The following is a 24060-nucleotide window of genomic DNA, read 5'->3' on the forward strand; positions in this document are numbered from 1 at the left end:
TCTCATACATACACACGGACAAATGGGTAAGGGGAGGCGGGGGCTACAAGGAAGCAGAGGACAAAAGATGGGTCTTGAGGCGGGACTGGAATGAGGTGAGGGAATCGGAGTCTCTGGTGAGTTTTGGGAGGGAGTTCCAAAGCTCGGGAGCTGCCCTGGAGAATGCTCTGCTTAGTTTCTGGTGTTTTATTCATGACGTCCATCCCGTCTGTCCTCAGAATCAGCAGCTGTCAGTTCTTTCTCTGCAGAGTGTTTGTTTCTATCTCTGTTACCTCCTAGAGGAGATGTTTAGGACGCCGCAGGCTCATGAAGCCAGCAGAACGGCCACATCGCAGTCAAGTGCATCAGCAGCGCGCCAAACGCTTCATTTTATAATAGGTTTCATTTATTTGTTCATTTATTTTTTTCTATTTCTTTTAAAATGTATGTATTTGAATGCTCTGACCCCATGACTAATGTTGAGTGACAGCCCCATTATTTGCATAATGAGGCAGAAATGAATAAAGACATTTAAAAAGAAATGTGTAAAGAAAAGAATACAGAAATAAATAAGTTGGGGAAATAAATAAGGGCTGAAATGCAAAGGTGAAATCATGCAGAAATAAATAAATAAATGCATAGATACATAAATAAATACATACATATAAATAGAGATATAAATGTATATACAAATAAATGCAAAAATAAAGAAATAAATGTAAAAATTAATAAAATGCAAATTAAAAAACAAAGAAATAAAAGGGAAAATAAAACAGCTAAGGAAATAAGTAAGAATTATTGCAAATATAAATAAATAAAAAAGCAAATTAAAACAGAAATATCAATTTATGTCACATTTTTATCAATTACATACATTACCTACATTTATTGACATATTTATTTGTCATGTCATGAGGTTAAAACATACAAATACATACATTTAGAAATAAATATAAAATAAATGAAACAAATATAAAATAAATAAAAAATAAATATAAAATAAATGAAAAATAAATAAATAAAAAATAAACGCAAAAATAAATAAAGACATTCAAAATTAATAAAAAATAAATGCATAAATAAATAAAACAGAAGAGTAAATAAATAATCTATAATCAGAACAGAATGTTTGTTACTATATGATATGATCTATTAAAACTAAGATAAAGATTTAATAAATCATAAATTAAAATACAATACAGATGACAGAAACGTCAATTAATAAGAATATTTTTTAAGTATTCTCGTTCTTTTTCTTCTTCTTCTTTCATATTATATAAAAGGGTATAAAGTAGCTGTTAAATTCACTATAAAATCAATAACCTCTACTATTTATATTCTCAGTCCCTGTATGGATATTATTTGATATTATAGTAATATTGGGGCTTGAAATGATAAATCAGGATGAGCCAACACACGGCACGGCGTTGGGGAGGAGGGTGAGAACGAGGGTGCTGTAATTTATCAATACAATGTTCATCTACTTTTTGTAAAATAATCAGTGAACCGTTCATCATACTTTTTTTTTTTGTAATTTGTGAACAAATATAATTAATGAAACATTATTTAAAAGTTTTCTGAATCTGCTCTTTTGATTTACAGAATATGATTTTACAGGGCAAATACTTCCAGAAGAATTAAATGTTCAGATGAAGGCTGTGAAATGTGTAAATAATAAAAAAATAATAACTTAACTGGAACAAGTTTTCTCTTTAAGCTTTTTGGGCGTTATCATGATGGTCAAACATTATGTTATATTACATAGTTTTAGATCAAAAACCTTTATTGTTTTCTTAATTCTTAATCTCCATTAACAGAAAACATTGTGGACTTCACTAATGTCTAAACCATGGCTACGTCCCTGTATGGAATAGTTATGGCTCGGTTAGACATTGTTTTCACTAACTTTCAGCTTACTATGACCTTAATCAGAACTGAATGCCAATCACAATGTCACTGTGCTGTGTGGACATATTTATGTACCCAGAACTTTGGTATAAACACAGACACACACAAACAATAGTCTGGTATCACCCTCTGGTGGCTACAGCTAGAAATACAAGGAGGCCAAGATGTCTGGTTACTTGCTGTTAACAAAGTAAAAGCCCAAAACAATTACACAGTAATTCATTATTGTTGTTAACAACAACATATTTCACTATTTGTTACAGTATTAGTACTATTTTACTTTAAAATTCAATAAACAAATTAAACTGTAAAGCATTTATTTTCTTTTGACCCTGTTAAGATCTTCTGAAATATTTGAGAATTTGAAATCAAATCAAATATATTTCAAAATAAAATATATTTCATTACAGTTATATAAGAATATATCTATTAATAAACAGTCGTTTAGGGGAATAAAGGTGGAACCCTCATTTAATTTAACTATATTATTAGTTACAGTTGATTTACAGAATAGCTGACTGAACAACTGTTGTGTTTGATTTAAGTCTATACACTATGTGTATGTATACATACACATAGTGTATATATATACATATTTATATATATATGTGTGTGTGTATATATACATACGTAAATATATACAAGCATATATATAATTTAATTAACCAGACGTTAATTAATTAATTAATTAATTAATTAATTAATAAGCCATCTAAATAGGTGGATAAGTATAAATATTAAAGTAATTCAGGTAAATACATAGTGTACACACAAACACACATATTAATTAATTAATTTATTAATCAATTTTTTTTCCACAGATTATCTGTCTCTCTACTGTCAGGATATAATGACAATTTTTTTTATCATATTTGCTCAAAGTTCCTGACTGCAGCTTTTCAGGAGTAACATTAAGAAGTAATCCACTCTAAATGATTCTCCAATTGAAGAGATTGGGGACAAAATCCACAGAGCTCCAATGCAACCTGACCTGATCCTGATAGGACCCTGCAGGGAAGACCAACAAAACTACATTTGGCAAATCTGTGACAAATATTTAGAAATCTGTGAGGGATGCTTCTACTGCAACCTTTCTGCCTGACCTGTCCAGAGCAGGACAACTCATTATCACCCTTTGCATTATCTCTTTTAGGATTCTCCCCAGGTCTCCAGACAGAAGAACATGATGCTTTCAAAGGTAAACAGAATACAAATATATAAAAGAAGAATTACACAAGAGATTATTTTACTAATTACTCTCTTACCTGTGTTCAGTGTTTGATGATATCCGGTTGGTGGGAGGATCCAGCCGCTGTTCTGGTGATCTAGATGTGAAGCACCAGGGAGTTTGGAGAGGAGTGAATGACCGTTACTGGGACCTGAAGTCAGCAGACAGAGTTTGTAGATATCTCGACTGTGGTTCTGTGGTTCGGACTTCCTCAACACCACGTCCACCTTCACCTTCATGGTTTATCTCACCTTCCTGTCTTAAGTCTGAATCTAGACTGACGAAATGTTTAGCAATAAGGTCTCCAGATCAAAGTTTCCAGATCATTGTGAAGATCATCTGCTCAGGTAACAACATCAGTAGCCACAACACAAATGCAAAGAAAGCTCATCAGTGGGCTTGTTGCTGGAGGCTCATGGCTTCAAACCTTCCATACTGATATTCCTCTTACAGCAGCCACCAGTAGGGGACTGTCACTGAACTGACCTTCTTCCACTGGTGGAGCTGGGTGGGACACCATGACTCTTACAAATGGTGCACACTTTTGGACAGTCTCTCGGTCCTCCAAGGCATTCCTGGTGTTGCACCTGGTTGTGCACACAAGAAATCAGAAGTCTGAACTAGTGTTTGTGTGTGTGTGTGTGTGTGTGTGTGTGTGTGTGTACCTCAAACCTCCGTTGAGGTAAACTATGACTATCTTTAGAGTTGACAGAACAGGTGTCAATGGGTAAGAGGGCAAAGTCTCAAAAACTGGGAAAGGAAATGTCAAATGCAGGAAAAGGAACAGTGCTCAGAAACATGTACTAACAAACAAGGACTGAATGATCCTTAATGAACCAACAGCTCTCATAATCTCAACAAAAACTATCCTCACCAAATGGGCACACACAGTAGGACTACTGCATTGATTGTAATGTGTCAGTGTATTCTTTGCTATGCCCTCTCTAACTATGAAGCAAGGACTCTCTGTCTGTCTGTGTTATTTGTATATCTCGAGAACAACTCATCTGATCTACTTCACACTTGGTGGTTGTATTGCTGGGGACCCAAAGGAGTGCTTTTTCAAATTCGGTGTAATTTGGACACACGACACATTCAATATTAATAAACTTTGAATAAACAAACACACAGGCTTCAGGGCTCTGCAGATTGAGACGAGCATGCAGCTGAATCTGCAACGCAGCCAGTAACAATTCTCTGTCAGGTAAATGCAGTACTACAATGTTTTCCTCTGAAGTAGAAGTACACAGTAAGTACTATACAGTTGAGATATGTTTTAAGTGCTTTGGGGTCTTTTGTAAGATACTTTGGGGTACAATCAGTTAGAATATTAACATAATTCAGTATTGTTCATACAGAAACATCATAATAAATCTATATCTGTTAGAGGGTCTAGTCAGCTCCTGGTGTTTTTTCCCGTGAACCAGAGTGTATTTCACTAATGTTTCTGAGTCGCCACAACTTGGGTGTGTGACGCAACTATGTGATGGCAGGTGTTTTACTCAGGACCCAAAGAAGCTCAGAGTCGAGTGTGAAGTTTGGATGAGCGGTTCTCGAGAAAGCTGCAAGCAGCAACACCACAGACCAAACATTCAGCCCGTTCTAAAGGACATGTTTTGAACGGGCGCTGCACTAGTACTTCATCTCTCTGTCTGCATGGTTCTCTTTCTCTCTCTCTTCTTCTCCAGACTTTATCAGGCTGGTGAATGGGAAGAGTCTGTGTTCAGGCAGACTGGAGGTGAAGTCCAACCAGTCCAACCAGTCGTGGTCCTCAGTGTGTGAAGATGACTTTGACCTGCAGGATGCTGAGGTGGTCTGTAGGGAGCTTGGCTGTGGGGCTCCTTCAGTCCTCCAGGGGGCGCTCTATGGAGACGTGGACGCTCAAGTGTGGACCAAAGAGTTCCAGTGTGGAGGCCATGAGTCTGCTCTCCTGGACTGTGACAGCTCAGATTCAGATAGAAACACCAGCTCACCTGGCAAAGCTGCTGGACTCACCTGCTCAGGTAGAAGAGGAGCTGTAGCTTTGATTTGATCTGATTTGAGTTTCTCTTTTAATAAATGTGACTTCATCTGTTTTCACCAATTACTCCTGTCTGCTCAGAGCTCCATAATGTCCAGCTGGTGGGAGGATCCAGTCGCTGTGCTGGTGAACTGGAGATGAAACAACAGGGAGAGTGGAGACCAGTGGATGACCGAATGTTTGACTGGAATCTAAAGACAGCATATGAAGTGTGTAGAAAACTGGACTGTGGCTCTGCTGTTTCAACAGGGCGGAGACGGGGTGACCGTTACAAACCTGTATGGTTGATTAGCTCAACTTGTCTTCAGTCCAAGTCTGCAGTTAGGGAGTGTATATACACAGAGTCTGAAACTTCCTCTTTCAACCTGGAGATCAACTGTTCAGGTAACAGCAGCAAATCCATCATCTATAACTGTAATCTCTACAGTCTTTTCACTTACATTTATATAACAGATGTTTTTGTCCAAAGCAACATACAAACAAGGTATCATCCAAGCCACAGTAGATCAAGGAGAAGTCATCAAGAAGAAGTGCTCAGTTTGACTTTCCACCTGACACAAGTGTCACGTTGTTGTAGGAGCATGCAGCAAAGCAGAAGTGCATAAGAAATGAAAAGGCAGCATTGAGTTAGAGATCTTATTCAGCCACCAAGGGAGAACACAGCAGAACAGTCTGGATTGAGATGTTCTGCCTTGCAGTGCCGGTGGGACTAGTTGTTGTTCACTGGCTGATTGTAGAGAATGAGAAGGTCAAAAACCTGAATAAGAGAGTTCAACTTGTAATTATCTCTGTCGCTGTCTTTCTTCAGAATCCATCAGGCTGGTGAATGGGAAGAGTCTGTGTTCAGGCAGACTGGAGGTGAAGTCCAACCAGTCCAACCAGTCGTGGTCCTCAGTGTGTGAAGATGACTTTGACCTGCAGGATGCTGAGGTGGTCTGTAGGGAGCTTGGCTGTGGGGCTCCTTCAGTCCTCCAGGGGGCGCTCTATGGAGACGTGGAGGCTCCAGTGTGGACCAAAGAGTTCCAGTGTGGAGGCCATGAGTCTGCTCTCCTGGACTGTGACAGCTCAGACTCAGATAGAAACACCTGCTCACCTGGCAAAGCTGTTGGACTCACCTGCTCAGGTAGAATCTCTATTCTAATGCAAGTTACTTTACTTCTTTTACTAATTACTCTCTTGTCTCTGTTCAGAGCCTGATGACGTCCGGTTGGTTGGAGGAGCCAGCCGCTGTGTCGGTACACTTGAGATGAAACACAAGGGAGAATGGATACCAGTGTACTACTCCTTCTTTAAGTGGGACCTGATGTCTGCAGCTGTTGTGTGCAAACAGCTGGACTGTGGTTCTGTTCTTTCAACAGGAAGTAGAGATGATTCGTACCAACGACATGCATGGATGATCAGATCTTCCTGTGGTCAGTCTGAGTCTTCAATCAGGGAATGTGTATCAATACGGCCTGGTATGGCCAGTGAGAGTCTGGAGGTCACCTGCTCAGGTAACACTATAAATGGCAGTAACTTTAACAGGAATCCTTATAATCTCTTTCCTGTCTGTTCATTGGACTAGTAAAGAAATAGCTGTCATTTTGAGGAAAGAGAAAATTAGGTAATCCTATATTTCCAAGCATATGTTGTCACGGCAGTACTGGTGAAAGGATTTGTTGTTGTGAGTTGAGGCCTGAACCAACACGGAAACAGTCCTGTTTTAAACAATGCAGGGAGCTGGGTTGGTGAGGTGTGTAGCTTCAGGCACTGATGAGACATGAAATACAATCTAAGAAGTCCCATTTTGTTGTGATGATCACAGGGAACACAGTAGACATGTGGTGTAGATGTTACGGGGTAATCCAACGGGAATGAGCACTTGTACATATCTGATTGGCTCCTGCAGTGTTTTGCCGGCAAAGATCGAGTCAGGTTCTACTTTTTTGCCGGATGACCCTGCAGTTTTTTTGCCGAAGTCCTCTGTGTTGGCACCCTGGCTGCACCACCGGACTGGCCTCATTCTAATGAAAGAGGAAGCTGTGTTTTGTTCAGGCAGAGATAAAACTAAATAACTTAATAAAATAACATGACGCTGTGGGTTGGTTTTCCTCCCCAATGTTTTGAGTCATCAGCCGCCACTGGTTGGCACTTATTATTTTATACATTGATTTAAAACTTTACTGATGTACTCCAGTGATTTAGTGCTGTTGAGAGCCTGGTTAGAGGTTTCTCTGACTTTCTTATTTCTGTCTCCAGACTCTGTCAGGCTGGTGAATGGGAATAGTCTGTGTTCAGGCAGACTGGAGGTGAAGTCCAACCAGTCCAACCAGTCGTGGTCCTCAGTGTGTGAAGATGACTTTGACCTGCAGGATGCTGAGGTGGTCTGTAGGGAGCTTGGCTGTGGGGCTCCTTCAGTCCTCCAGGGGGCGCTCTATGGAGACGTGGAGGCTCCAGTGTGGACCAAAGAGTTCCAGTGTGGAGGCCATGAGTCTGCTCTCCTGGACTGTGACAGCTCAGGCTCAGATAGAAACACCTGCTCACCTGGCAAAGCTGCTGGACTCACCTGTTCAGGTAGAAGAGGAGCTCAGCTTTGATTTTATTAATGCAAATGACTTTATATATTTTATTAATTATTCTCTTGTCTCTGTTCAGAGCCTGATGATGTCAGGTTGTTAGGAGGATCCAGTCGCTGTGATGGTACGCCAGAGATGAAACAACATGGAGAGTGGAGACCAGTGACTGATGAAGTCTTTGAATGGGACCAGAAGGTAGCAGCTGCAGTGTGTAATCGACTGGACTGTGGTTCTGCTGTTTCAACAAACATAAACACCAGTTCTTCAGGGAAGTCTGTGTGGAGGATCCAGTCTTCTTGTGTTGAGTCTCATTTGATGCTACGGGAGTGTTTAGAGCTACCTAGTGTCTTTGTAAGCTCTGACAGCCTGGAGGTGATCTGCTCAGGTAACCCTAAACAGTGACAGTCACATCCTTAACTTTTTCAATGAGCAGTTGCTCACTAAGTCCTCCATATTAAATATGAATCCAAGAGTCCTCCATTTCCCATGGCTCCTGCTAATAAACAAATCCTGTCATCTTACTGGGCTCAGTTTTCATCACTTTGACAAAACAAATAAAGATGATTCATGTTTCATCTTCCACTGTGTTAACAGATTTTCTGGCTCAGCCAAACATCTCCTTTGCTACCTTCATTGACGGGGTTTCTGAGGCCAATCAGCAGGGGATTCAGGTGCTCATGGGCTCCAGCTTCACCATCAGCTGCTCCATCCTGCCACAGTACCCAGGAGGCTCCTTCCAGCTTATTCTGACCACCTCAGCTACATCACAGAACCACACCCTGCCAGCTGTCAATCACACTGCCCACTTCCTGTTCTCTGCTGCAGAGCCCGCCCAGCGAGGGGAGTACCGCTGTGTTTATCACCTCTATGTTTTCTCCTATAACTTCTCATCTGAGAGCCAGCCGCTCCATCTCACTGTCTCAGGTAACTTCATAGACAATCTGAGTCAAACAGGGAAATGTGACACTGACAACGCACGCAGGCTTTAAAGTATTATTCATCTGAATCAGATAAAACGTCATGAGGTGCCAACTGTTTACATGCATGAGACAGCAATGTCTTCATGTTTATTGCTGCTGTTCAGACTGATTAATTTAGTTCATTACATTTTATTATGTGTTTATTTGATCACCTGACAATCTGAATCAGCCAGTTTATACAATTATTTGACTGCATGAAAACACATTTAGTGTTAATGAGATAAAGAAAAGTCACTTCCATCCAGAAAAGCTGCAGTCTGCAGATTTGTGATTTTTGTTCATGACTATAGAGTGGATCAGTTTACCCAGGACTCTTTAAATACCATGCACACAGTAGAAGACAGAGGATAAGAAGTGCAGCTTTGTGAGGAATTCAACCACTAAAAGTCAGAAAAAACAAGTTTAATAGCATAAAAGTCCAACTGAAGTTAAATTGCGTTTTCTTCTGCTACAGCATTCATATCTGTTGTGTTAATAACAATCTGTGTTCTCCTCTGGAGAAATATATATGTGATGTCTCATGATGGAGTCCTCTAGTGTTGTATGAATTTGTTGCTCTGCTGGTTGTCCTTCTACGTTGATAGAGAACTTGTTTCCTTACAGACAATCAAATAAACCATATTAACTAACGTCATCATTTTATCATAGGAGACGGTAGGAGACATAGCAGACGGTCCCACTGAGCCAGACAGCAGCCTGCTACACAACACAAGAGACACAGACTCAGAACAACAACCACATTAGCTTTCCTGCTAAAGTCTGCTTCTGATCCAACTTACAAACATGAACCCACATCTTGTCCTGCACCTTAGCTTGTTGAACGAGCCACCAAACAAACATCCACGGGGGGAAAGTGCTCTGCTAACTCCAGTTTGCAGGCTAGATGACTAATCAGCTGCTCAGCTGCAGCACATTAAACAGCATGTTAACATACCTGCAGATATCTCTTTGCTCACTTTAGATGCTGGTGTGCTCCTTTACTCTTACTGGCTTGTGAGCTACAGCACAAGTTGATGTTTGTCTCTGGTTCTCCTGCCGGAGCTCAGCCTGCCAGCTGCTGTCAATCAAACACTGACACGCCCCTCCAGGTGCTGAGAGGAAGTATGCACAGGGTGTGATCCACACACTGCAAACACTGCAGCAATAAGTCAGAATACAACCACAAAGACAATGAGGACTTGTGATTTGTGGACATGTGTCCTCTCAGTTGAAAGTAACAATCGTACATTTAAAAAAAAATACAAGATGTAAAAGCTGAAAATAGTTTGAATGAAGCAACTTTAGCTTCAGAGGAAAGTGCTGCACACATGTTCCTGTATGAACTGATGTAATCATGATTGTGAATCTGTTCCAGCCTCTGTAACAGATCTGATCATCAGACTGGTTGTCCTCCTGGTGCTGATGGTGCTGATGGTGGGGTCCAATGCTGCCGTGTATTGCTACTGCAAGGTACTTTACACATCAATGTTAGGACTGTAGGGATGTAATATCCAACATTCAGTGTTTGGTGTACTTTGGGATCACAGCTTGGTATGTGTTTGGTACTGAGGGGAAAACAAAAGCTACATGCTACGTATCAAACTCAACACTTCCTACACTATTCTGTGACTTGAAGACATTTTCTGTCATGTCTCTCTAGGCCCCCAGAGGACAGAAACCAAGACGAGAGGACAACATGGAGCTGGATCACCTCGGTGGTGCTGGTGACTTGCTGGGTGAAGAGGCAGGAGCCCAGGGGACAGAGTAGGATCATCCAGATGGACGGCTCAGCTCTCACACAACAGTCACATCAGAGCAGCGTTCTGTAATTGATTCTAAACATGATGCAGTGAGGACAATGGGACATTTTGTTGTATTCTATATAATCTGCTGAGTGAACTGTTGCAGCATCATATAATCTGCAGAGCCAGGCAAAGAAAAACTGTGTTCCTCATCCTCTATAAGAGTGATGAATACAACAGTTAAGAGACGAGGGCTAGGGTAAAGTGTTAGCATGCCTTATTCATGATTAACAAGTACTGTCACAGTACATAAAGGGATGTTTTTCATTATTATATTCTTTGCATGATGAAAACAAGATGACGTTCTATCAGTTAAGAAAGCTAATGATAAGTATATTGTTGTTAATGTTTTGAAGGAAGCTCATTACATTAACCATGAGGAATACTTTGATGCTTCTGTCTGTGGTTTCTGTCTTTTGCTTAAAATAACTGTCAGATATCATTTTAATACTACTGAGTTTTCAGAGAAATCTATGAAGAATTTAAGAGCTAAAATAATCGACTTAATGTGTAAATAGTTAGGAGTCGATGGCTTTGAAGCCACTAAAACCAAATTACAAACATAATGTGTTGTTAATGTTTCTGAACTGTTAAATAATGAGCTTTTTAAAATGTATCTCAATAAATGAAGCTTGCATCGACTGAGTGGAACTAGATTGATTCTTTTCTCTTCGGCCACCTCTTGGTTACTGAAAGTCTGCTGACAAGAAAATCACTCATTGTTGGCAGGACGTTGTAAAATATAACAATTACAATATGATGCATTATTATTAATTACTCAACTTTTCAACATTATTTTAGAATTGAAAGCTCCACTTTGAACAGGCCTTGGGTAAATTTAAGTACATTGTAGCGTTATGTAGCGTTATTGCATAGAGCAGATTAATAATCAATCATTCATTGATATCAAAATATGTATCTATAATTAATTTAATTTCTTTTTATTTACATTTTTCTGACGTTTTTCAGATATTTTATTTTTTTGACATTTTTCGAAAAAATGTTTAGACTTTTGTTTTTTTTTACATTTTTCTGACTTTTGTTTCTTTCTTTTTTTGACATTTTTCAAAACATTTTCAGACACTTTTCTGACTTTTTTCAGACATGTTTTAGACATTTTATTTTTTTGACATTTTTCGAAAAAATGTTCTGACTTTTTTTTTTTTTTTACATTTTTCTGAGATGTTTTTTAAACTTTTTTTTTTTTTAAACTTGTCAAAAACATTTTCAGAAACTTTTCTGACTTTTTCGGACATTTTTTAGACATTTTATTTTTTTGACATTTTTCGAAAAAATGTTCTGACTTTTTTTTTTTTTTTTACATTTTCTGACGTTTTTTAGATATTTTTTGAAAACATTTTTCTTTTTTTTTTTACATTTTTAAAAACATTATTAGACACTTTTCTAACATCTTTTTTTAAATATTAAATAAATGTAAATGTAAAAAAAAATATATATGTATATTTATATGTATGCTCAAATCATAACATGGAAAACTGCAGCCCAACAGACAACAACAGCTGTCAGTGTGTCAGTGTGCTGACTTGACTATGACTTGCCCCAAACTGCATGTGATTATCATAAAGTGGGCATGTCTGTAAAGGGGAGACTCGTGGGTACCCATAGAACCCATTTACATTCACTGATCTTGAGGTCTGATGTCAAGGGACCCCTTTGAAAATGGACATGACAGTTTTACCTCGCCAAAATTTACGCAAGTTTGGAGCGTTATTTCACCTCCTTCACAACAAGCTAATATGACATGGTTGGTTGGTACCGATGGATTCTTTAGGTTTTGTAGATTCATATGATACCAGGGTCTGACTTTTCTTCTGCCTTTCTTTCAGACATTTTCCAGACTTTTTTTACGTTTTTTTGTATAATTTTTGGACATTTTTCTGACTTTTTGGGGGTTTTCTTAGGACTTTAAAATATATATATATATATTTGGATAATTTTCTGACATTTTTGACTTTTCTTTCTGGACATTGTTCAGACATTTCTACGAATTTTTTATCGGACGTTTTTCAGACATTTTTCAGACTATTTATTGACATTTTTCAGACATTATTTTGGACAAAAACCCTCACTCATTCACATATCTGGAGGTCAGAGGTCAAGGGACCCCTTTGAAAACGGCCATGACGGTTTTTCATTTTCATTTTTTCGGAGCGTTATATAGCCAATGTATTCTTTAGGTTTTCTAGTTTCATATTATAACAGTATCTTCACTCTAGCTATAAAACTGAGCCCGCTACAACCTTCGAAAGATCAACGCGTTAACGTGTTCAAGAAATTATCGGCGTTAAAATGAATTTGCGTTATTACCGCGTTAATTCCTCACAAAGGAGAAGCTGGAACAGGGTGATGTCCTGCATTTTAAAAATGGGTGCTGCTTAATTAACTCATCAGTTAACTGAATAATTGTTTCAGCTCTAACGAGATCTCATCAGACACATTTCTCTTGTGCTTTTATTGTTGAAAAGGACTTTAAATCTGAAAATTGTGCAATAAAACTCAAAAACCATGATTGATCTGCAGCAGTCTATCAGTGATCTCCACCCGCGGATTGCAAAACATAAAGAAATATTCAAAATATGCCTGAACTATGTGGATGGTGGGTGTGTCTTGTAGGCAGGTTCTTCACGTTCCAGCACCACAGATCCTTTACTGCCTCCCTCTGATGTCTGTCTGCAAAGGGCCATTACTCTGTATAGAAATTATATTACAGTATTATCATAAATTAAATTAAAGAAGACGCTTTTTTGAAGAACTTGAATAAAGTTAATTAACAAACAAGTTTACAAAGTTATGACATAAATAATAATACAATTTTGCATACATAATATTTGTATTAGACTTTCATATAAATACAAACATAAAAAAATATGAATAAGAACAAAAAAATAACATGTTAAAGCTGAACAAAGGTGATGACTAAGAGAGCAAAATACAGATTAAACAAACAAACAATAATTTAGATTGGGCCAACATTATTTTACTTATGTTATTTTGCTTTTTAAATAAATGGGGAGAGATTTTATTTTTTGTTATTTTAACCCCACTGAGCAGAAAAATCGGTTTAGATTTAATGTTACATTTTAATGTTTTATTTTGAAATAATACAGGAAGTGAAAACTGTCTCTGCCTTGTGATGCTGACAAGGACTCTTTGCTCCCATCTGGTGGTCAAATAGAGGAACTGCAATACTAATAAATGAGTGGCCTACACAGTGTTTCTGCAACTATTTTTAAATCCAAGCAAGATAAATATGCCTGATAAATATATACACAGTGTTATTACTCATTCATTCATATAATAAATATATACAATATATATATATCATATATATACTGTATATATTTACTATTATTGGTATTATTATTTTAATTATATCTTATATTATTATATATATTATATATGTCTTATTACATTATTTTTATTGATTGAAATATTATATCTTCTCATATAATTTCTTACATCTTCTTATATTATCATATTATACACCTATACTACTATTTTACTATTACATTACACTACAATATACACTACTATATTCTGTACTCTTGCACTATTTGCACTACCATTGGCACACTGTCACTCCACTTCACTGCGGTGCTATTCAATTTTATCTCGTTGGGACGTATATATATATATATATATATATATATACACATATTACTGTTTTAATTGCTTTTTATTTTTCTGTTAATTCTCTTATTTATTTACTCTTCTATTTTATTTATTCGTGTATTTATTTTTATTAATTTTGAAATTAATATATTCATTTTTGCATTTATTTTTGATTTCTTTAGAATTTCTCCTATAACTTCTCATCTGAGAGCCAGCCGCTCCATCTCACTGTCTCAGGTAACTTCATAGACAATCTGAGTCAAACAGGGAAATGTGACACTGACAACGCACGCAGGCTTTAAAGTATTATTCATCTGAATCAGATAAAACGTCATGAGGTGTCAACTGTTTACATGCATGAGACAGCAATGTCTTCATGTTGTTGTTCAACACTTCAGGCCCCTAGTGTTGTATTAACGTATTGCTCTGCTAGTTGTAAACTAGTTGAAACCGACCTCTTCTCAACATGCAGCTTTACAGGACTAGTTTGTTTAATTCAGATAAAAGTTCTGCAGATATGTGTGACAAAATCATCTCATATCTCAGGTCCACTTACAAAAGTTGTCTCTTTTTCTGTGATACTATAGTCTGACTGCTATCAGCCTAATTTGTACCCGTATTCCTGTATACTGGAAGACTTGTGCACAAATGCTGTTCCATGCAAACACCCAACCCGGACAGCATTTAAACAATTACAGATGTTATATTGTTCTGCATGTACCAGTAGTGCGTGAAATTAATATTAGTATAATAGCTTACAATGCTTTATTTAGCCCCTTTTATCCTCCCAAAACTTTGTATTCAGTTTCACTATTCTGTGTTTCTCAGTGCAAAATGCATAAAATGAACTCTCTTAATTGAATAAATAAGTCGCCTTTCTCTTACGAGCCAATCATTATCTTCATTACAATAATATGAAGAGGAAAACATTCCTAAATAAAAATCCTCAGAAACTTTTCAAACTTAATGACACTCTTCATCTTCATCACTTTCAACATAAAGCGATATTTAGACGTGGCATGAATGCAAACAAAGTTAATATAAAGACACATATGAACACAAGAGTGTCTGCAGCAAATGTCAGTCAGGAAACGTGCACGTTAACAGATTGTGAAGACAAACACACTGAAAAAACACTTGTTCGATCAAAGAAAGCCAATATTTCACTGTGAGATTTAGATGATAGAGCAGTCCACTCTCAGCTCTACATGATGTACTGTCACATTTAGTGAACACTAAATTAAAAAAGATGCATTTCAGATTGTCAGTGTCAAAAAATAACAATTAAAGATATTTTTAATGGCATCTGTGTTTGTTTATTCAACTAAAATTTCCATTTAACTCCTGACAGTTATTTTAGTGTTAATAATCTGTTTAATAAAAACAGAATAAATATTGAGCATACTTTTATGTAATGGTTTAAAGGGACTTAAGGCAGCTTTACCTTTCATTAAAATGATCTGATGTGATGATTTTGAATCTGTTCCAGCCTCTCTAACTGAGTTGATCATCAGACTTGTTGTCCTCCTGCTGGGTATGATGTTACTCTTCACTGCCCTCTGCTTCAGCTCTAAGGTACTGCACATCCTTATTCAGAGGACGGTTGGGTTCAAATGAGAATTTAGCAGAATATATTTAGTTAGAAGAGTCCAGTCATTTTAGCAATAACAACCCATGTTTTCTGTCATGTCCTTCCAGGCCAGCAGAAGCCAGAAGCCTGGATGAGAGAAGAACACTGAGATTAAGGATTAAGTTCTTGGTGGTTCCAGTTCTGAAGGCCCGATAGGTGAAGAGGCCGGACCCCAGAGCATTTTAGCCAGATGTTGAAATGGTGTAAATGCTTAATGTAATCTCTACACCTCCCATGTGTAACTACTAGAGTTTTGCACAAACCCAAAACGAGACCCAAACCCGACCCAGACCCACTCGGTACCGCTGAATTTTGGGCCTGAACCCAATCCTAGACAGAGGCTGCATTTAAATGTTTTATTCTTCAAAGACAAATTGCTTTGTGGTACACCACAAATATAAATTATTTTAATAAACATTTTATATATGTTATATGTTATTCCTATATTTCACTATTTCATGTCTTAGATTATCATTGTTTTACTTGTGTTATTTTCTTTTTATACATATTTAATGAGCATTGTGGGAGGGAGCCTGAGATCTAAGAAATTCATTGCTGTTGGGACTTGTCACTCAAAATGATGTCTGAGCCATTGAACTCAGTTTCCCAGAATGCTTGAGCCCTGAACTCCACCCATGGACTCAACACAAGCACACAGCTAAGCACAGGACTGTTTAACTTTGCCATTGTACATGTATTGATGTGATTAATGTATTCACTGAGCTTTATTGTTGTGATATCATCTTAGTCAGGATTTCATGTGGCTGGTTTCAGCACAGTTGATGAATTAGTTATGCTTCACCCAAACACAGAGTCTCACATGTACACTAACCGCCTCTCTTACTCAGTGCATTATCCTACACATATTACCATCATGTATACTCTGAACTGGCTTTAAACAGAGCTAGCTTCAAAGTTCACGCTCACATGTTGCTTTGTTCTGATCTGATCTGAATTTGACATTAATTCTATTGATATTAACAATTAGCTTTAATATTTGCTAATAACCAGACCTGCTCCTATCTGCGTCTCCAACATAATGGTGCCCCGTGTGCGGCGTATTATTTTTGGCAAATATTCATATTTGTGCAATATTAATTTTGAGCAGACGTTTTAGTCAAAAGCAAACATTATACAGTAGATTCCACAAAAGTGTTGCAGCAGACGTCCTGCTGTACTTACAAACAAGTGCATTGTGGTGATAATTGATTTATTCAAATGCAAACAAAGCAATTTGAGAGATTTGGGTTAGTTATTGATAACTACCACTTTAAATGTCATAGTGTTACTTTAAGAACTCTGGAGGACTTGTAAGAATACTGGACACAGAGGCACGTGTTTTTTTTTCAGATTACCTGTCTCATGCACTACTGTCAGGATATAGTGACTGTTTATAAAAAATAACTTGTTTTAATCACATTTGCTCCATTTCTACCCACTGCAGCTTTAAATGATGTTAAAAACATCACTAGGTGCAGGATGTCAGTATATGATTATCACTGGCAGCTTCGTGTCAGCAAAGCGTGGGCACTGACGTTAAGAGAGAAACCACATGATGAAGAGATTAAAGGTGTCGAGGAAACTGCACATCTAACCAAAGAGCAGAGCTGATGAGTCGTAACTCTTAAGTTTCAAAAGCCTTCAATTTGAGTTCAGGACGACCCTTCACACTCTGAAGATGAAGCTTGACCATGTATTCAATGTAACCTAGTCAAACTGTCAGAATTTGATGTTAATTCAAGAGCTCCTTTAATTAATTAAGATAAAAAACTCAATAATGTTGAACTCAGTAAGAGCCAGACATGCTACTATAACTGATACAAATACATTCTGATTGCTGACGCACACTTACACACTCTTGTTGTTTTGTTTAGTTTAGTTATTCAGTTAGATTAATATTGTGTGTTTCACCTTTATTAACTTGTAAATAAATGCTTGTGGCATAAACACGCTGGCCTGTTCAATGTTGCATCAGAGTGGATCCTGCCAACCTCTGCTGTGACAAGGACTAAATCCTTCAACCTTTACTAGCCGTTGATATTGGTTATAGTTATTAATCTAATTATTAATCAGAGTTCCCAATTGATAGTTTAGTAAACTTTATGAGACTATTTTATGAGACTACATTAGCATTTTCTCTTTGTTACAAAAAGTGGTGCTCTGAGGAGATTTAATGTAAATTAATTACTAATGACTTTATTAATATTAATTTAAATTATTTTAATATTTGTCTTTGATATTTGCTAATAACCAGACCTGCTCAATAAATGTTACTGTGGTACCTGACATTTACTGATGTTAAAAATAGCACCAGGTTGCAAGATGCCAGTATATGATTAACACTGGCAGCTTCCTGTTATTGAATCTACTGACGCTGACGTTAAGAGAGAAACCACATGATGAAGAGATTAAACGATGAAGAGGAAACTGCACATCTAACCAAAGAGCAGAGCTAATAAGTCTTAACTCTTAAAAGGCTTCAGTTTGAGTTCAGGACGACCCTTCACACTCTGAAGATGAAGCTTGACCATGTATTCAATGAAGCTTGTTGAGGCCGACGTTCTTCACTTATTCAAAATCAAATGAGAGATAAAAGAATAAGGTGAAATGTGATAATTCAGCACAATTATTATATTTACAGATTTACATTTAGAGTGATTTAATGTGACATAATAATGCCAATAATAAATAAATGTGATTATAATAAATACTGCTTTTAAATACAGTATGTTTCTGCTAAAGATTTGTCAGGATAATCATCATTATTAATAACACCACTACTAATACTACTAAAAATAAAACTAAAAATAATAATAATAATAATAGTAATAATAATAATAACACATTATGCATTAAACTTTCAAATAACTGAGTGTTATCTGACAAAAATTGTACCTCATGGATCATATTTCAATCTAGAAGCAAGATTAAACCTTTTTTTTTGCCTTTGTTTCAGGAAACTTTCTGCCAAATGCCATGTGTCTTCTTGAGTATTAATATTAGGTTTTAATTGAATTTATATATTTCACCAAATAGATCTATAGCCTCAAAATAAGGTACTGCAGGCCGTGAGAGGCAACAGCCTAAACTACAGCGTTGTGATGACCTGATAGAGGTGAACAGGAAATATGTATCTCTCAGGGGGCTGGGCCTGACTCTTGGTCTGATAAAGAGACAGAGACAGCAGATGAAGAAGACACAGTGACAGGCACATTGAGTGGACATGGATCACAGAGTGCTGATTGTGCTGCTCTGGACCTCAGGTAGGACTCTGGTTTAATGATGGACGTTTGAAACTCTTAATAAGTGAGGCAGAGAGCTGAGAGAAGCTGTGTGCTTTCAGGATGTTTCTATACTTGGTTAGAGGCAGAGACCAAATAGCATGTGTTCACTCAGGTCTGAAACTCACGTTGTCTCTGATCCAGCGTGCTGGGTGTGGTGGTACTGATGTCTCTGAGTGGGTCATATTCTGAAGAACCTCTGGACAGGATGCACAGACCGACGGTCCCTATAATATTAATATTACAGGAGAAACATACTGTTTTATAATCAGATCTAGAATCAGAACACAATGTACGTTACTATATGATATGATCAATTAAACACTTTACTGAATCATAAGGTATAAATACAATGCAGATGACAGAAACATCAGTTAACAGGACATTTTTTGTTAAATATTAGGCTATTATAATATTAATATTCATATTATTACATATTATATCAAATGGTGTTATGTAGTAGTAAAATAAATGCAAACATAAATAAATTTACTTAAAAATGAAAAAAAAAAATAACTACAAAATAATTACAACAGACGAGTGAATAAATAAGGGACTTAATACAAAAACAAATAAAGAAGCAAATTTAAACAAATATCGATTTATGTCACATTTTATCAATTCATTAATGGCTACATTTATTTTTTGATTATTTTTGCTATTATTTATTGATTGATTTGATTGAACCAAAAAATAATATTAATGTATTAATAGTGTCCCTTTTATTTATTTTTCTTGCATTCATTTATTTATGCATTTGCATGTATTTATTTATTGTTATTATTTCATATTATATAAAAGGGTGTAAAGTAGGCTATTAAATTCACTATAAAATCAGTAAACCCTTCCACTTATATTGTCAGTCCGTGTATATTTGATATTATAGGAATATCGGGGCGTGAAACTAAACGGAGTTAAAAACTGAAAAGTAAAAAACAGGCTTAATAAGAGATTAAACTTATATAGCGCTTTTAAAGATCTCAAAGACGCTTCACACTTTCGGGGGGAAACGGTGTGAGACAAACAGGAGACGAACGACAAACACAGGCGACATACAGAGGCCCACTCTCATACATACACACGGACAAATGGGTAAGGGGAGGCGGGGGCTACAAGGAAGCAGAGGACAAAAGATGGGTCTTGAGGCGGGACTGGAATGAGGTGAGGGAATCGGAGTCTCTGGTGAGTTTTGGGAGGGAGTTCCAAAGCTCGGGAGCTGCCCTGGAGAATGCTCTGCTTAGTTTCTGGTGTTTTATTCATGACGTCCATCCCGTCTGTCCTCAGAATCAGCAGCTGTCAGTTCTTTCTCTGCAGAGTGTTTGTTTCTATCTCTGTTACCTCCTAGAGGAGATGTTTAGGACGCCGCAGGCTCATGAAGCCAGCAGAACGGCCACATCGCAGTCAAGTGCATCAGCAGCGCGCCAAACGCTTCATTTTATAATAGGTTTCATTTATTTGTTCATTTATTTTTTTCTATTTATTTTAAAATGTATTTATTTGAATGCTCTGACCCCATGACTAATGTTGAGTGACAGCCCCATTATTTGAATAATGAGGCAGAAATGCATAAAGACATTTGTGTAAAGAAAAGAATACAGAAATAAATAAATTTGGGGAAATAAATAAGGGCTGAAATGCAAAGGTAAAATCATGCAGAAATAAATAAATAAATGCATAGATACATAAATAAATACATACAATTAAATATAAATATAAATGTGTATAGAAATAAATGCAAAAATAAAGAAATAAATGTAAAATTTAATAAAATGTAAATATAAAAACATAAATAAATAAAAGGGAAAATAAAACAGCAAAGTAAATAAGTAAGAGAAATATCTCAAATATAAATAAATAAAAAAGCAAATTAAAACAGAAATATTCATTTATGTCACATTTTTATCAGTTAATCAATGGCTACATTTATTTATAATACTAATTTTCCTACATTTATTGACATATTTATTCGTCATGTCGTGAGGTCAGAACATACAAATACAGACATTTAGAAATAAATATAAAATAAATGAAAAATAAATATAAAATAAATGAAAAATAAATATAAAATAAATGAAAAATCAATAAATAAAAAATCAATGCAAAAATGAATAAACAAGAAATAAACTCAAAAATAAATGAAGACATTCAAAAATTAATAAAAAATAAATGCATAAATAAATACAACAGAAGAGTAAATAAATAATCTAGAATCAGAACAGAATGTATTTTACTATATGATATGATCTATTAAAACTAAGATTAAGATTTAATAAATCATAAATTAAAATACAAAACCGATGACAGAAACATCAATTAATAAGAATATTTTTTAATTATTCTCGTTCTTTTTCTTATTATTATATCATATTATATAAAAGGGTATAAAGTAGCTGTTAAATTCACTATAAAATCAATAACCTCTACTATTTATATTCTCAGTCCCTGTATGGATATTATTTGATATTATAGGAATATTGGGGCTTGAAATGATAAATCAGGATGAGCCAACACACGGCACGGCGTTGGGGAGGAGGGTGAGAACGAGGGTGCTGTAATTTATCAATACAATGTTCATCTACTTTTTGTAAAATAATCAGTGAACCGTTCATCATACTTTTTTTTTTTAAATTTGTGAACAAATATAATTAATGAAACATTATTTAAAAGTTTTCTGAATCTGCTCTTTTGATTTACAGAATATGATTTTACAGGGCAAATATTTCCAGAAGAATTAAATGTTCAGATGAAGGCTGTGAAATGTGTAAATAATAAAATAATAACTTAACTAGAACAAGTTTTCTCTTTAAGCTTTTTGGGCGTTATCATGATGGTCAAACATTATGTTAAATTACATAGTTTTAGATCAAAAACCTTTATTGTTTTCTTAATTCTTAATCTCCATTAACAGAAAACATTGTGGACTTCACTAATGTCTAAACCATGGCTACGTCCCTGTATGGAATAGTTATGGCTCGGTTAGACATTGTTTTCACTAACTTTCAGCTTACTATGACCTTAATCAGAACTGAATGCCAATCACAATGTCACTGTGCTGTGTGGACATATTTATGTACCCAGAACTTTGGTATAAACACAGACACACACAAACAATAGTCTGGTATCACCCTCTGGTGGCTACAGCTAGAAATACAAGGAGGCCAAGATGTCTGTTTACTTGCTGTTAACAAAGTAAAAGCCCAAAACAATTACACAGTAATTCATTATTGTTGTTAACAACAACATATTTCACTATTTGTTACAGTATTAGTACTATTTTACTTTAAAATTCAATAAACAAATTAAACCGTAAAGCATTTATTTTCTTTTGACCCTGTTAAGATCTTCTGAAATATTTGAGAATCTGAAATGAAATAAAATATATTTGATTATAATTATATCTATTAATAAACAGTTGTTTAGGGGAATAAAGGTGGAACTCTCAATAAATTTAACTATATTATTAGTTACAGTTGATTTACAGAATAGCTGGTTGAACAACTGTTGTGTTTGATTTCTGTCAAATAAAATAAAAAAATAAAAAATTGAAAATAAAATAATGTATTCGTGTATATGTATAGGAATATATTCACAAATACAAGTTCAAATCAATAAGTACTAAATAAAACAATAACCTAGTTGGCCCTGCCGGACTGACCCTGCTGACCTGCTCTGGAGGTCCCTGACGTTGTGCGTCGCTGCCGGTGGACGGGGCTGCGCCACCCTCGTTGTTATAACTGATATTATTATTCTAATTATTATTAGAATTAATTATGTTCCTTGCTCATTAATTAATTTATTTATTTAGTTATTTCCTTCCCTATGCTTCCCCTTAGTTAACTACTTATTTATTTATTTTACTTAGTTTTTTTAAAATTTATTTATTTTTGTTAATTTATTTACTTATTTTATTATTAACCTCTCCTCTCCCCATATATCCACCCTATAGACTCCACCCCAAAACACACGCTCTCTCTCTCACACAGTATATATATGTTTAAATACATACAGTACATACACGTGTATATATACATTTATAAATATATGCACACACACACATATATACATATCAATCAATTCATGAATTAATTAGACTAGTAATTAGTTAATTAATTAATTAATTAGACTGCTCGGCTCTGATTGGTTGTTTTGGTTCGGGCGTGGTGGAAACTTGCAAATGTCATTAGGAGCACTAGGAGGAGGCAGAGGAACGAGATTTCTTCCCAGATCATCTGTCTCTCTACTGTCAGGATATAGTGACACTTTTATGAAAATAACTTTTTATCATATTTATTCAAAGTTCCTGACTGCAGCTTTTCAGGAGTAACATTAAGAAGTAATCCACTCTAAATGATTCTCCAATTGAAGAGATTGGGGACAAAATCCACAGAGCTCCAATGCAACCTGACCTGATCCTGATAGGACCCTGCAGGGAAGCCCAACAAAACTACATTTGGCAAATCTGTGACAAATATTTAGAAATCTGTGACGGGATGCTTCTACTGCAACCTTTCTGCCTGACCTGTCCAGAGCAGGACAACTCATTATCACCCTTTGCATTATCTCTTTTAGGATTCTCCCCAGGTCTCCAGACAGAAGAACATGATGCTTTCAAAGGTAAACAGAATACAAATATACAAAAGAAGAATTACACAAGAGATTATTTTACTAATTACTCTCTTACCTGTGTTCAGTGTTTGATGATATCCGGTTGGTGGGAGGATCCAGCCGCTGTTCTGGTGATCTAGAGGTGAAGCACCAGAGAGTTTGGAGAGGAGTGGATCACCGTTACTGGGACCTGAAGTCAGCAGACAGAGTTTGTAGATATCTGGACTGTGGTTCTGTGGTTCGGACTTCCTCAACACCACGTCCACCTTCACCTTCATGGACGATCCCACCTTCCTGTCTTAAGTCTGAATCTAGACTGACGAAATGGTTAGAAGAATGGTCTCCAGATCTAAGTTTTCCTACCATTTTGGTGATCATCTGCTCAGGTAACAACATCAGTATCCACAACACAAAAACACAAATGCAAAGAAAGCTCATCAGTGGGCTTGTTGCTGGAGGC

General features: G+C 36.2%; 2 protein-coding genes and 2 long non-coding RNA genes across 4 annotated transcripts in view; 2 read left to right on the forward strand and 2 right to left on the reverse strand.

Annotated features, from left to right (window-relative positions):
* The window catches only part of LOC141771097 (uncharacterized), a 4502-nt gene extending 1231 nt beyond the window's left edge, over positions 1-3271 (reverse strand). Inside the window, exon 1 of the long non-coding RNA XR_012594667.1 lies at positions 3153-3271. This is a non-coding gene — a long non-coding RNA (uncharacterized LOC141771097). The remainder of the gene's footprint in view (positions 1-3152) is intronic.
* Positions 3272-3838: 567 nt separating this feature from the next.
* Positions 3839-8235, forward strand: LOC141770888 (scavenger receptor cysteine-rich type 1 protein M130-like). The gene is made up of 6 exons (XM_074640736.1): positions 3839-3842; positions 5217-5396; positions 5944-6258; positions 6326-6628; positions 7374-7688; positions 7770-8235. The coding sequence occupies exons 1-6, from the start codon at positions 3839-3841 to the stop codon at positions 8090-8092; spliced, it is 1440 nt and encodes a 479-aa protein (XP_074496837.1). The 3' UTR covers positions 8093-8235.
* A 4488-nt stretch (positions 8236-12723) lies between these two features.
* On the reverse strand, positions 12724-23790 carry LOC141771095 (uncharacterized). Its single transcript, XR_012594666.1, has 3 exons — positions 23677-23790; positions 19124-19222; positions 12724-13160 (listed from the first exon to the last, which is right to left on the reverse strand). It is a non-coding gene; the product is annotated as an uncharacterized LOC141771095 (long non-coding RNA).
* The window catches only part of LOC141771085 (scavenger receptor cysteine-rich type 1 protein M130-like), a 33546-nt gene continuing 28388 nt past the window's right edge, over positions 18903-24060 (forward strand). The window contains exons 1-3 of the mRNA XM_074641006.1: positions 18903-18977; positions 23565-23609; positions 23687-23986. Of these exons, the coding sequence (XP_074497107.1) occupies positions 18938-18977; positions 23565-23609; positions 23687-23986 (385 nt within the window). The 5' untranslated portion in view covers positions 18903-18937. The remainder of the gene's footprint in view (positions 18978-23564; positions 23610-23686; positions 23987-24060) is intronic.

The sequence above is a fragment of the Sebastes fasciatus genome, chromosome 7, assembly GCF_043250625.1.
Source record: "Sebastes fasciatus isolate fSebFas1 chromosome 7, fSebFas1.pri, whole genome shotgun sequence".
In the NCBI taxonomy this organism is placed as follows: Eukaryota; Metazoa; Chordata; class Actinopteri; order Perciformes; family Sebastidae; genus Sebastes; species Sebastes fasciatus.

Coding starts and splice junctions, on each gene's coding strand:
- LOC141770888 (XM_074640736.1), top strand. Junction 6,629..7,373: donor TCTGGAGGTCACCTGCTCAG/GTAACACTATAA, acceptor TTCTGTCTCCAG/ACTCTGTCAGGCTGGTGAAT. Junction 7,689..7,769: donor TGCTGGACTCACCTGTTCAG/GTAGAAGAGGAG, acceptor GTCTCTGTTCAG/AGCCTGATGATGTCAGGTTG.